The sequence below is a fragment of the Mustela nigripes genome, chromosome 12, assembly GCF_022355385.1.
Source record: "Mustela nigripes isolate SB6536 chromosome 12, MUSNIG.SB6536, whole genome shotgun sequence".
Lineage (NCBI taxonomy): Eukaryota > Metazoa > Chordata > Mammalia > Carnivora > Mustelidae > Mustela > Mustela nigripes.
In genome coordinates, this window is record NC_081568.1 from 145,895,448 (window position 1) to 145,909,582 (window position 14,135).

The 14,135-nt window shown below is 57.9% G+C and overlaps 1 protein-coding gene across 4 annotated transcripts; it reads left to right on the plus strand.

Moving 5' to 3' along the window:
- The first annotated feature begins 1,922 nt into the window (after positions 1-1,922).
- Positions 1,923-11,376, plus strand: B4GALT7 (beta-1,4-galactosyltransferase 7). 4 transcript variants are annotated; one of them, XM_059416120.1, is made up of 6 exons: positions 1,923-2,068; positions 5,392-5,754; positions 8,522-8,747; positions 9,829-9,912; positions 10,175-10,279; positions 10,687-11,376. In XM_059416120.1, exons 1-6 carry the CDS (start codon positions 2,019-2,021, stop codon positions 10,840-10,842), a joined length of 984 nt encoding a protein of 327 aa, XP_059272103.1. In that variant the 5' UTR covers positions 1,923-2,018; the 3' UTR covers positions 10,843-11,376. The 4 variants fall into 4 exon arrangements, with proteins under 4 accessions (XP_059272103.1, XP_059272105.1, XP_059272106.1 ...); XM_059416122.1 differs by lacking the exon at positions 1,923-2,068 and adding an exon at positions 2,075-2,222; XM_059416123.1 differs by lacking the exon at positions 1,923-2,068 and adding an exon at positions 2,075-2,185.
- The last annotated feature ends 2,759 nt before the right edge of the window (positions 11,377-14,135 follow it).

A 14,135-nucleotide genomic window follows, 5' to 3' on the forward strand; every position in this document is an offset into this window, starting at 1 on the left:
TACGCAGCTGCCTTCGGCTCAGGTCATGATCCCAGCGTCCTGGGATCGAGTCCCACATAGGGCTCCTTGCTCGGCAGGGAGCCTGCTTCTCCCGCTGCCTCTGCCTGCCATTCTGTCTGCCTGTGCTCTCTCTCTCTCTCTCTGATAAATAAATAAAAAAATCTTAAAAAAAAAAATAATAAAAACAAAACCCTTTTTTAGAACAGCTTTAGAATTACAGAAAGATTGTGATAATAGTTCACTCATTATTAATGTCATGCATCAGTATGGTACATTTGTTAATGAAACAATATCAATAAATTATTTCTCACTGAAGCCCATACCATATGTAGATTTTCTTAGCCATTGCCTAATGCCCCCTTTTTTTGGTTCCAGGATCCCATCCAGGACACCACATTACATTTAGCCCCTTCTTGGCTGTGACCGTTTCTCAGACTTTCCTTGCTTTTTATTATCTTGACAGTTTTTAGGAGTACAGTTCAGGGTTTTTTAGTAGAATTTTCCTCAATTGGGATTTGTCTGCTGGTTTTATCATGATTAGACTGGAGTTCTGAGGTTTTGAAAGACCAAAAAATGTGCCGTTCTCATCCATCTTATCTATGGTGCTGATTATCAACATGCCTGTGGGTGTCACTGAAATTAGTTAATTGGGATTTTTGTGTGAAAACGATTTCTTGAGACAAATCAGATCTGACGCTAGTGGGGCTTCATTCCAGTGTGACAGTTAGCTGGACTGAAATCACAGCTGTCCCCTTGAGGTGGGCTTGTGCTTTAAGATCACAGTCCCACCTCCCTCTTTCTGTCACTGGCCTTACCTGGACTGGTCTCTGCAGGGGATCAGCCTTGCCTGTGTCATCAGCAAACTCAGGCTGCATTTGCCAACATTCCGTTCTAGAGTGCAGTGCGAGGCAGAGTTTAGCAGTAAGGTCACTGGTGGGTGTATGCTGGGCTTAAGGGAGAAACGAGGAGGTGGTGGTGGTGGTGGTGGTGGTTAAATTCCTCACCTACAGTAAAGTCCTTTGGAAGCAGCAACTGTGCAACCAAAATACCTTGGTTTACACCCTGAATTGCCTCTCTGTGCACCAGTTTTTCAAGTGGGTATACATATTCTGGAAAGGACTAAATGAGAGAACAGGAGCAAAGAACTTAGAACCGTGCCTGGCATCTACTAAGCACTCGGTAGATATTAGTTGTTTATTAGGGAACTTCACATTTGTATGGAGATCAAGCCCCACGACTCGCTGTCTTTTCCCAGATGGGAGGCTGACCCAGCCAGGTTAAGTTCCCACTGTGCCAGGGCAGATAGAAGAACTCCAACTTACTCCCCCTTCAGTGCTCATCTCAACTCCACCTAAGTGCCCCTTCCTGCATAATGGCCGTCACTAACATCGCGCTGACTATGTGCCCAGCACCTACCAAGTATGTTTGCCCGTTCTCTTTTAACCCAAGCCAATCAGGGGGTATTCATACACGCAAGTACGAAACAGATGCAAAGAGATGGTGCCCTGCCCCCTAGTGCTTGGCTCCTCGCTAGCGCTTGGGGTCTCTGCTGAGCCCGAGGCGGAGCCGCGAGCCTGGCCTTGCCCCCGCCCCCCACCACCCGGCTTGTTTGCGGAGGAACCCTGCACCCACCACCTGGGGCCAGGAAGAGGACGACGGTGCGATTCATCATTCCAGAGTGCTGGTTTGGAGGTCTGGAGGCTAACTAAATCCAGCACCGGCCCAGTGACCTGAGCCCCCTACGGGCTCTCGGCTTCTCGGGAGAACAAGCGGCTCCCCCGCAAGGCAGTTGAACCGCCGTGGCGGGAGCGCTTGACCGGTCCTCGCACGCGGAACCTTTCACGCGGCGGCTCGGTGGAGCCGACGGCTCGGCAGGAGCGGCGGACCCGGCGGACCAGGGGGCGGGGCGGACGCGCCGGGGCGGGGCGGGGCGGGAGGCGGAGGCGCCGCGTAGGCCCGGGAGGCCGGGCCGGCCCGGCTGGGAGCTCGAGTCCCATGCGCCGCCACCTCCCCCCACGATGTTCCCCTCCCGGAGGAAAGCGGCGCAGCTGCCCTGGGAGGACGGCAGGTGAGCGGCGGCGGCCGGCCCGGGCCCCGTCCTCCCGGGTGCCGATCCTTTCCGGGCCGCCCCGCGGAATCTAGGAGCCCGAGGCCGTCGCGTCTCCGTCTGCGGGGCTTCCCGAGGGTCTGTGGTTCTCCGTGTGGGTCCCTGTCTCTCTTGGGTACGGGTCGCCCTCTCTCCGTGTGGGTCTCTGTGTCTCGCAGTCTCCGTCGCCCCGCAGGTCTCCGTCCCCCGCGGGTCTGTATTTCTCCCATGACTTCCCCTTGTGAGTTTCTGCCCCTCTCCTGGCGGGTCTCTGTCCCTCGGTGTGGGTCTCTTTGTGTCTGTTTCTCCACTGGCGTCTGTCTGCGTGCGGGGCTCTGACTCCCCGGACCTCTCCCCCCGGATCGCTGAGGGTCGCCTCCCTCTTCTGTGGTCTCCCACTTCCCGCCTCACATCCCTGTAGCCTCCGACCCTACCCTCCCTCACGCTTCCCCAGCCTTTGCTGACCGCCCAGAAGCTGTTCCGACCAGACAGAAGCTCTGTGTGCGGTGCCTGGCAGGGCCCTGCCTGGCACGTACTAGGCACTCGGCACACGTAATGCTGGTTCATTTCCGGTGCAGCTGCACGGGGTCCAGACCTTAGCTGGTGATGTTTTCCACTAAAGCAAAAGTGGGGTAGGGGAGCCTCCAGACCCGTCTAGATTGGGGAGGGCACCCACACTTCGTTCTGAAGATGTGCCCGCAAAACTCTTCCCACCCAGAACCAGAACGGGGAATGACACCCCATTCCCTGTGTGTCTCTTGAGTTTGCCAGGTGCCAAAAGATTCTGGAATACAGTGGACACAACTTTTTCCTGGGGGGTATTCTGACGTGGTGATGAAGTCGGAAGACAGGGATATAAGAGAAGGAAAGCCTGGACAGCGGAGTCCGCCCGGAGCCATGTGACCCAAAACAGATCCCTTCATCTTTCCAACCTGAACTTTGCCATCTCCGCAGCAGGGATCATAATATCTACTCTGCAGGGCTGTCTGAGAGCGCATCTGTAAAGCTCTTGACACTGCACCTGGCACAGAGGAGGTGTCTAACGGTTCCCTTGTGTAGTTGGGTGGTCCTGTAACCAGAGCAGCTGATATTCAAACCTGTATCACAAGGTTTGTGTAAGGAAAGAGAGGAAAGGTAATGGAAGAGAAGCTCCATTTCCTGATCCCTTTCCATAAACCTTTGGAACATATGTGTGTTCCCAGAAAAAGTTACTGATGTCAATGCCTGCTTTGGACCCGGGGTACAAAGGTCCATGCAACAGATTAAGGCTAGTGTAACATTTGAGAGTGCTGGCTCTGGAGTCGGCCTACCTCGGTTTGAATCTGCCTTTTCTAGCCTTCAGCACAGACTAATAGAGACAGAGCAGGGTGTGCACCTCAGAGCAGGGTGCCCCAGGGCGGGGAGCCGCTGGGCCTGCAGACCTGGAGATGGCCACCAGGTGGCGCCAGGAGCCCTCAGTGTCCACTTGTCCTGATGATTGTGGAGATTTGGTTCTGAATGGAGTTGATTTGGGTTCTTAGAGCCCAAAGGATAAGCGTGCCTAAGAGAACGTGGTCCTGAAAGGGAAGCTGGACTGAAGCAACAGCCTGTGAAATTGCACAGAGTGCCCAATCCATGCCACACCCCTGGATAACAGTCACTGCTTCTTTTCCCAAAGGTGGGATGTTTCCTCATGTCCGCATCCCCGGTCTCCATCCCACCCCCAGAAAGAGCCCCAAGGGCGAGAGAGAATCAGTAGAGGTTCCGGCCTTCCCAAGCCACTGGCAGGATTGGGCTCCGCTGCTCTGCAGCGGAGGAGAGTCCTACCACAGGACAATGGGGGGTAAGTCAGAAGCCCAGGCAGAGTGTCCTACCTGGCCACCTCTCTGCCATGTGTGGGACCTGGCTAGGGCTGCTGGCTTCCAGGTTGGCGGTTGTGCATTATGGACAGTTTGGCTCTGGTGTGTGACTTAAAGCATGCTGCGACTGCTTGAACCTTTCCTGTGACTCACCGAGCAAGCCCTCTGCTGCCTAAACTGGGGCCGCTGGCAGGAACCGATGACCTGCGGGGAAGAGGGCGAACAGGGACACCAGTGATTCCAGACCTCTCAGTTCTTCAAGGAGGGAAGGCCCAGAGGTCATGGGGGGAGCTTGTAGATCAGTTTGGGTGCACACTGAGGGGTGGGCCCTGCAGGCCCCGGCATTAGAGTTGAAGGGGAGGGACCGTGCTGGCTGTGACAGTGGAGGTTGGCCCTGGAGGAGGAGCCGGGGGCTTCCAGACAGATAAAGTAAGGAAGGGCCCAGCAGGCTGTGTGAGCACTGGAGCAGGAAGGAATGTGGTAAGTGGCAAAGCTCTGGGTTACCCCGCATGCGCCCTGCAGGGGTAGTAGGGAGCAACTCGGGTCCAATCTGTGCCGCCTAAGTGTCGCCAGCTAACTGGTGACTCTTTAAGGCTATAAAACTGGGTGTTTTGCAGGGGCAGTAGATCGAGTAAACTCTACTTTTCTTAGATTGCCCAGCTCCTTCCCATGCTCAGCAAGAAGGACCCCAGCACTCCTTAGTGTCCAGGCCATTCAGTGGCGCTGGCAGCTTCTAAACCCAGCTTGGGTTCCATCTTCCTCCCCTGCCAGCGTCTTCCTCTCCCTCTTCCAGCTCTCATTTCTTGTGACATAGGCTGCCCCTTGGACTGAAGCTTTGAGACCTGTTCAGTGAACTGCCATTGTCTGTTTGGGCCTTGTACTGTTGTGGGGACAGATCCAATCTTCCCAGAATCAATTTAGGGCTCTTCTCTGGGACCGATGCTGGCACCGGCCCCTGCCTTGGGGGCCTCTCTGGTGTGAGAAGCAGGATGAAGCCAAGGTTTCAGCTGGGGGTGAACCAACAGGGGAATGGGGTTTGGAAGGCAATGGGTGGGATCTGTAAGGCGGTGCTCCTGCCTGGACCTCCGGCTGTATGTCCTGGGGAGGGGAGGGTACAGGGGACAAGGAGTCTCATCCCCGTCCAGCAGCAGTAGCTCTTGATCTGACCTGGACTCACTCACAGAAAGTAAGGGGGTATGAAAGAGCTGGGGAAGCTCTGCCCCAGGGTCGGAGGGCTTTCTGGAGGCAGGGTGACAGAGGCTGGGCCCAGAGCAGTGAGCAGGATTCTGACACGAGGTAGCAGCACAAACCAAAGCATTCTGGGGGCTTCTGCACTAATTCCCAGGTGCTTGGGGCAGACGGGTCCTGTGTGCCCAACTTGTGGGGAAAGCCAGAGGAGGGGCCTGTCAGAGGGCCCCACCCCTGGCGCCACTGGCACTCCTAACCTAGTCTCTGCTCTCGTCCCAGGTCCAGGTTGCTCCCCGGCGGCCTCCCTCGGAAGTGCTCCGTCTTCCACCTCTTCGTTGCCTGTCTCTTACTGGGCTTCCTCTCCCTGCTCTGGCTGCAGCTCAGCTGCTCCGGGGACATGGCCCGGGCAGCCAGGGGACAAGGGCAGGAGACCCCGGGCCCACCCCGCTCCTGCCCCCCCGAGCCACCACCTGAGCACTGGGAAGAAGACGCCTCCTGGGGCCCCCACCGCCTGGCTGTGCTGGTGCCCTTCCGCGAGCGCTTTGAGGAGCTCCTGGTCTTTGTGCCCCACATGCATCGCTTCCTGAGCCGGAAAAAGATCCAGCACCATATCTATGTGCTCAACCAGGTGGACCACTTCAGGTAGGGACGGTCTCCTGAAGCAGTAGCCCCTCTCCAGGCCCCCACCCTGCCTCGGCCTCTCGGGCCTCCCTTCTCCACAGGAGTCCCATGCCAGGGGGGCGTCTGGCCTATGAAAGCACCCTCCCCTCCCCCAACACCGGGGCAGTGGCAGGAATTGGAGGAGCAGTGGTCCCTTCTCGTTGGTGTGCTGGGAATTTGAGAGGCAGATTTGGGGTTAAAGAGTGTCCTGATCTGATAGCTGTTTTCTGTTTCTTTAGGATTTATTTATTTGAGAGGGAGAGAGAACAAGCAGGTGGGAGAGGTAGAGGGAGAGAAAGAATCTCAAGCAGACTCCATGCTGGGCACCGAGCTGGTCACAGTCTCGATCTCACCACTGTGAGATCATGCCCTGAGCCAAAACCAAGAGTCAGACACTTAACTGCCTGAGCCCCCCAGGCACCCCAATATCCATTTTGAAAAGATGGCCACGGCTGCTGTATGAGGAATAGCTTTTACCTGGACAGGAGAAGGGTGCTGGGTGCAGGGAAGTGAGGGCATCTGGGCTCTGGGGGAGCAGATGGGGAGATGGGATGGGGAGGAAGCCCATGCAGAGCTTTCTCGTAAACTGGCTGTGGGTGTTCGGGGAAGGGAGGGTCAACACCACAGCTTCGAAGCTGCTCACCGTCAGGTGTTACCCTGAGATCCTCGCCCTTTACCACGCATTGCTTGCCTCCGTGAGCCAGTCCGCATGTCCCCTCTACCTCCTCTCCCTGCACTTCCATCAGCTGGGAGCCGGGTCCAAAGGCTCAGGGGCCCCACCAGGCCCTTTAGGCCCAGTTCACCCCAGTTTTCACAGCCCACCCTTTTGTCCTTACTGTCTCCTCCTAACCCCAGCTTGGAATCCAGGGTCCATCGTTAGCAGCAGTCCCTCACCTACTTCTTGGCTCCCTGACTCACCACCACTGACGATGCCTCTCCCACACCTGGATAGCTGAATGTGGCTGGAGAGGGTACTCCGCTCATCTTCCTGGCAATGGAAGGCCTGCCTGGAAGCCTTGTGCTCCTCTGGCCTGTTGCCGCGCCGCTGTCTGACACAGCTTTGCACCTTTCTCTGCTCCTCCCTGCTCCTCAGTCTCAGCCGATGGCTTGGCTTCCCGTTTGAGAATACAGAACTGTTTGAGAAGATGCTGGAAGAGGGTGTGCCCAAGTGCCCACCAGCTTCTGTGCGGACATGCTGGTGTTGCCCCGTCCCCGCCCCTCCAGGGCCAGCTCTGCCACTCGGGCCCTGGACGGACGTAGCTCCAGACATCAGCTTCTCTCTCTCCTGCACGAATTCCTCCCTCTGGGAGCATTTGCATCAGCACACACACTGAAATAGCTCCCATCTAAAAAAAGAAGACAAGACCCTGTGACCTCCCATCGCTCACATTTCTCTACGCCCCTGTATAGCAGAACTCCCCTCTCTCCCATCTCGCTCTTTGGAACCTGCTCTCCTCCCAACATTTACCCTCACATCTGTGACAGGGAGGCAGCTCTCACTGATACCAGCAGTGAGCCCGCCGCGATGACCTGAAGCCCTGTTCTTAGCCCGCATTGGCCATCTGGCTGACTACTTCCTTCTTAAAACACCTCCGTTTGGCTTTTGAAGCCTTCTGCTTCTCCTCTTTCCTTACTGCCCGCCCCCACCCGGCCATGTCCTTCTCTGGTTCTGCCTCACCCTCCTGCCCTCTCGACCTTGGTGCTCTTGGGCTCAGTGCCTCCACGTCCTCTTTCCTGGCTACAGCCACTCCCTGGGGATGTCATCCGGTCTCAGCATTAAACCCCGTCCAGACCCTGCTGACCCCGGGTCTGTTCCAGCCCAGGAGCTCTCCTCACCTCCAGACCCACACGCGCAGCCACCCGCATCACCCTCCTTCTCGGGGTCTTGGGCATCCCAAGCTTAGTGTGATCAAAACCGCATTTCTGATTCCTCACCCGCCCCCCTCCCCATCTCAGGAGCCAGCTGCTCCTCACTTCCGGTGGCTCCGGCCAGAAAGCCTCAGAGTCCTTAGCTCTTCTCTTTCCCTCACGCAGTGCGTTCTGTCCCTCAGAATACAGCTAGAATCTGCCCACTTCTCACCTCCCCCCTGAGCTAAATCACTGCTGTGTCCTGCCGGAATGAGTGTAGGAGCCTCCCAGCCTGACTCCCGCTCCCCCTGACACTCCTGACTCTTCCCCTCACCCCAGCCACAGCCATCCTGTTACACCCAAAGTCACAACACGGCCTGCCTCTGCTCCTGCCTCAGGCCTTGGCAGTGGCTTTCCTCTCTGCTCCCTTCTGGCTCATTCCCTCAGCCCTTCACCTGCCACCCCATTACCATGGCTCCCCCTGCCCCCCTCCCGTCTGAAAGAACACTGACTTGCCCCCCAGCGGCCTCCCCACTCCTCGCCCTGCTCTACCTTCCTCCACTGCACCTGCCAGGGTCTGGCTAGATACACAGTCACTTACCTTTCTCTCCTCTTATCAGCATGTCCTTTCCCTAATGGCAGTGCTTTGACTTCTCCATATGGGTACTGCAGGGATCCCGCTGGTTTCTGACGCAGGGTAGGGGCTTGCTAGGCATGTGTGAGCTGAGCTGGGGCAGGCGTGCAGCCAGGCAGCCCCCCCCACCCTGGGAAGACCGCGTCGGGCAGGGGGGTTGGCCCGGGCTGTGTGCTGTGGAGGACAGGCTCCCGCTCACAGTAGCGGGGAGAGCAAGCCCACCTGCCCACCCCCCCAACTCAGCCAGTTTGCTGCCTCCCTGTGCAGGTTCAACCGCGCAGCCCTCATTAACGTGGGCTTCCTGGAGAGCAGCAACAGCACGGACTATATCGCCATGCATGACGTGGACCTGCTGCCCCTCAACGAGGAGCTGGACTATGGCTTTCCTGAGGCCGGGCCCTTCCACGTGGCCTCCCCGGAGCTCCACCCGCTCTACCACTACAAGACCTACGTGGGCGGCATCCTGCTGCTCTCCAAGCAGCACTACCAGCTGGTGAGGCCCGGCACGTGCAGCCCAGGGCCAGGGGGTGCTCGCCGGCATGGGGGTGCTGCTGGGGGTGCAGCAGTTCGGGGGACCAAGCAGACGGAGGTGTCCTGCCCCAGGCCCGTCCTGGGAGCGCAGGAGCGGCCAGCGACACGGGACAGGAATGGAACCCAGTGGGTCAGTTAGGGAGGATGCGGCCGCGGCAGCAGGAACCGCCGGACCAGCTGGCTTCAGAAGACTCGGAGTTCCTTGGCTGGGAAAGTGGACCCAGTTGGGTGGGACCCGGGGAAGGTCTGGCTTCTAGGGCAGCTGGCCCGGCCTCTCAGGGTCCCCGGGACACCATTTCCCCCGCCATCTCTCAGCTCGGCTTTGTCCACAGAGTGGATTGATTTCCAGACACTGGAGGTGCGGGGTGGTTGTCATAGCTTTGCCCCCTGCCCTGGTCCATCTAGGCCCAGGGTCAGCAGAAGCAGAGTGCCTTCCTCAGCAACCCAGACAGGAGTTTCAGAACTGGACCATGCTGCCTCCTGATTGGCCTGACTTAAGTCAGGGGCCCGGCCCAAGTCAGGGGCTGTGGCTGGAGGTGGAGGTGGGCAGGGGGCAAGGGTGGTGAGGGGTAGGGTGGGAAGGACCAAGGGGCTCAGACCCCTATCTGTTCAGGGTGTGGCTGAAGCCCGCTCTGTGTAGATGAAGCCCCAGGCCAGGTGGCGGCAGAGGTGCTGCCAGAGCTCAGCTGTCCCTCTCGCCCGGGAAGAGACCAGGGCAGAGCCTCCCTAGGAGAAACGGGGGCATGGGGCAGGCAGAAGTCAAGCAGGAGCTGGCGCTTCTGCCTATCACCAGCTCCCCAGAGAGGTGCCCTCCCTCCCTGCCATCAGACCTTTCTGAGAAATCAGGCCCCATTAGAACAGGCAAAGGGACTGGGCTGTAGTGCCCGCCCCGCCATACCTCAGCAGCTGTGGGACCTGGGTGTCCATTCGAATCTCCAGGGGACGAGGAGGAGCAGGGGGCCTTGGCCGACTCCCACGTGATAGGAGACCAGGGACTGCCCCTGGGAGGATGGGGCAAGTGACGTTGCCTGTTTCTGTGTCAGTGCAATGGGATGTCCAACCGCTTCTGGGGCTGGGGCCGTGAAGATGACGAGTTCTACCGGCGCATCAAAGGGGCCGGGCTGCAGGTAACAACCCCCGCCCCCCGAAAGGCTTCCAACCTCCTCAGTCATTGTGGCTGCCCTGGTTCCCTTCTCTGCCCTCAGATGAGGTTCCAGGGGCTTGGAGATGGCTCCCCTGCCCTGCCCCCGATGAGCACCCCCCCTTCTGCCGAACAGCAGTGCAGGCGCCTGCCTGTGGCCCTTGGCAGGCGCTGGGACCCTGGGAGAGTAGTGGTAAGGGCCAGAGCTCTGAGAGGCAGCCTGACCCAACTTCCTTTGGCCTTCTTAGCTTTTCCGCCCCTCGGGAATCACAACTGGGTACAAGACTTTTCGCCACCTGCATGACCCAGCCTGGCGGAAGAGGGACCAGAAGCGCATCGCTGCTCAAAAACAGGTGCTGACTGGTCCCTTGACTGGGGACGCACAGGTAGTGATGTGGAGGGTGGGCAACGGGGCCAAGCCTTACCACCATGCTCTTAGGCCCAGATGACCCTGTCCTCCACTGTGTGGTCCAGCACAGCCCCTGAGCACTCTACTCAAGCAGTCTGCCCCGCCCTGGTGGCTGCATGGGCACCTGGGCACCGTGGGCCGGCCCAGACCTCAGGGTCCGGGCAGGCGGGGAGCAAGGAGGGACTCTGCTGTAGGTGCCGAACCCCAGGCAGACCTGTGACATGGGTGCCACCATCCCGCACACACCCATATGGGTCCGTTGGCTCTCCTTGCTTACTAGTGGGGCGCTGCTGGGGAACACTGGCCACCGCAAAGCCCTGAGTACTTGCCCGCTCCCCCTTCCCTTCCCAGGAGCAGTTCAAGGTGGACCGCGAGGGCGGCCTGAGCACCGTGAAGTACCGCGTGGATTCCCGAACTGCCCTGTCAGTGGGCGGGGCCCCATGCACTGTCCTCAACATCCTGTTGGACTGTGACAAGACTGCCACCCCCTGGTGCACGTTTGGCTGAGCTGGCGGGACAATAAGGAAGCCTGTACCCGCAGGCCACACAGCTCCTCAGGCTCAGGACAAAGCCTCAGGCCCGGGGCCCAACTCCAATAGGACGTGGAGGGTCCCGAAGCAGCGGATAGTAGGCCACCCGGCTCCCCCAGGGCAGGCTGGAGCCGGGACGGGACACACCCTTGGGCGCCCGAGACGCTGCTGGCAATAAACAGTGACACAGAGAGGCTGGATGCAGCTCCCACCTGGGACCGTCCACCCCCTTCCTGCTTGCCCTGCTCCACCTGCCCTCGGGCACTCAGACCATGAGGACTTTTGGTTCCTTCCCCCTGGACCGCCTTGGGCAGAAGCCAGGCCATGAACATGGGTGGCCGGGCCCATCAAGAGGTTTAGAACTGCAGACATTTAGAACTGCAGACACCGCTGTGCAGGTCCCACGGTAGGACACTGCGGACGCCGGCTCTGGCTGCATGTCACTGTGCAGGAACGCAGGCCCCATGTTGCTGGATCTTCTGATTTTTTCAAAAGAAACTAGAATTCTGGATTCTTAAGTGAAATCGGTTACTTTTTAAATGCTAGCAACTCACTGAAACTTCAGAAAAGGATGCTGGGCCAAACAAAACATGTCGTAGAGCACCAGTTTGTTGCCTGTGACCGAGCGGAGGGGAATGGGGCAAAAGATGGCCCCTTTCTTAGTGACAAGCTAGCAAGGGTTTGGAACAGGGCTGGGGACTCCAAGTCCAGGGGAAGCTCAGGTGGGAGAGAAGCCGAAAGACGGGCAAAGCTCCTACCACCTCCCACAGCCCTCCAGGCTTCACTGCCCTTCTGGGCAGTCTGGTCCCCCTGGGCTCTGATGGGCTCCAACTCGGGGGAGTTGGGGGGCTTCATCCCACCGCACTGGGATGGACAGACAGAGATCCACAGGCCCAGACTCAGGGTAGGCAGAAGGTGCCGGCAAGGACCTGGTTATATAGCTTGGGGGTGGGAAGACCACGTTTCTGAGGTGGGAGGAAGAAGACAAGAAGCAGGAGAATCCTGGAGCGTTCCCACAGCACGAGGCCTATAACCACTGGTCACATGATGTCCAGGAGAGGCGAAGGAGGGGGGGCCAAGGGAGACCATGGAATTGGGGAGTGACCTTGGAGGAATTCTCCGCATGGAAGCCTGGGGCCAATGAGAGCAGGAGGTGAGGGGCTTTTCAAGGCATCTGACTGCCAAAGATTTGGGCCAGCAGTCAGAGGAGTCTTGGACCAGTGATGCTTGGTTTGTTTAACAAGACACCTGAAATGCCAAAAGAAGAGATTGAAGTCCCAAAGTTCGGGAGGGTAGATTACAACAGCTGTGCTCCAAAAAGACTACCACACTGAGGATGATCTCAGGGTGGCCCCATGCAGTTGCTGGAGTTGTGCACTGCATCACCTGAGCATGGTGTAATTGAGTACAATGGAACTATTCAAATGTCTAACAGAGGGTCCCTGTTACCCTAAACTGACCTCTTCCAGCAATTCAGCTTCACTCAGCATAGTGAGGGACAAGCACAGGGAGATGACAGCGTAGGGGCGGGGCGCGGGGTAGGGTCTTGCTCAACTTGAGGCCCAGGAGAGGGGATTGAAGCGCTTCCCATGGGCCAGTCTCTGTACAACCCTGGCTGCATCATCTTGGGCTTCCAGAACATGGAGGCAGAACACCAGCTTCTTTGGAGTTGGTGAGAACGGGTGTGGCATCAGAGCCCCCACCTTGGTCCTCACCCAGCATGTAGCAATGCCCACAAGGAAAGGGAGCTCTCTCCTTGCCACCTGCATGGAGGGAGTAGAATGAAGCAGGACCAGCTGCCTTGGCCCTGGGAGGCTCCCTCCCCTTCCCCTATGCCCTCTGCCACCACCTCCTTCCAGGATCTGATACACACCCCAGGCCAGGCCTGATGCAGCCGGAATGTGCAGCCTGCCTCCCTCCCCAGCCACTCCAGCAGAGGAAGAGAGGGCCAAGCAGTGGCACTGGGAGGAAGCAGACAGCTCTGCCACTTCCTCAGCACCTTGGTTGCCTGCTCTGCAGAAGGGAGCTGACCTCCTTGTCTTGCCGGCCAGGGCAGGAAGTGAACCCAGGACTCAGCAGCAGCTGGTGCGGCATTTGACTAACGGGGTGGCTAGAATAGCAACTAGTCCTCATTGGGTGTTACCCACATACAGAATTCTTGCCATTGCTTTCTCTCATGAATCCTCTCTCTACCTAAGCTAGGTCCTATTTATTCACCTGTTCTATAGAGGAGGAGGATGAAACAGAGTTTAGCTTGCCAAGGTCAGAGAGCCAATACATGATGGGGCTCAGGGTTTGGATCCCAAGACTCTGATTGAGAGCTAGATTCCCTCATCCCTGGCCCATAGAGCAGGTGCCAGGGATGAGGGAATCTAGATGTTCCCTTCCAGACCTTCTTCCCTCTCCTCTCCCCAGCCGGAAGGGCTGATGGGAGGGCTGGTCAGTGCCATCTGGTGTCCCTCCCCCCCCCCCACCCACTTCTGGGACAAAAGCAGAGCCAGGGGGAGATCCAGAGTGTCTGCCCCTTGCCTCCTCTGCCTGGAGGAAGGTGGGGATTTTTCTCTCCTGGAGAGGTCCCTTGGGACATCAGCAGGCTCCACAGCTTGGCACTGTGCCTGAGGAATGTACCAGGGACTTGGGAAAGGCCTCCCCACAAAGGCAGGGTCTTGGTGGTGGAGCCACATTGCAGTCACGATGGGAAGGGTTCCAGAGGGATCAGCAAGGGCAAGGCAGAGACACTGGGGACAGCCTGATGGTGTAAGACCTGGAAGCAGTTCGGGATGTCCCTGGTACCCTGATGCAGCGTAGGAGTTGGGGCAGGTGGACAGCAGAGGGAAGGCTAAGATGACGCCTGAGGACCTGGGAAGGCCACACTGAGCAGCATCTACATTATTCCATGGTCACAGGGGTTTTGAGCAGCGGAGAGTTTCTGAGCAGAGACCTGTGATTAAGTCTGTGTACTAGAAAGATCCTTGGGGAGTGGTTCCAGGGGGATGGAAGACGGAGTCTGGGGGAGGGAGAGCTTAGACTGAACAAGACTAATAATGAAGCCATACTGAGGCCAAACTAACAAGGACATTAGGACAGCTTAAAGCCACCAACACCTAAAGCTACAGTAACCATTAAACTGGTCCAACTCCTAACCAGACTAACATCAAACTTCACATTAAAGGTCTCTATCAGTCCCTTGACCCAATAAATCACGCATTTACAAGCCATGCTAAAAGGCAAGGGAAAAAACAGACTGAAGAGAGGAGCAAGAATCAGAAC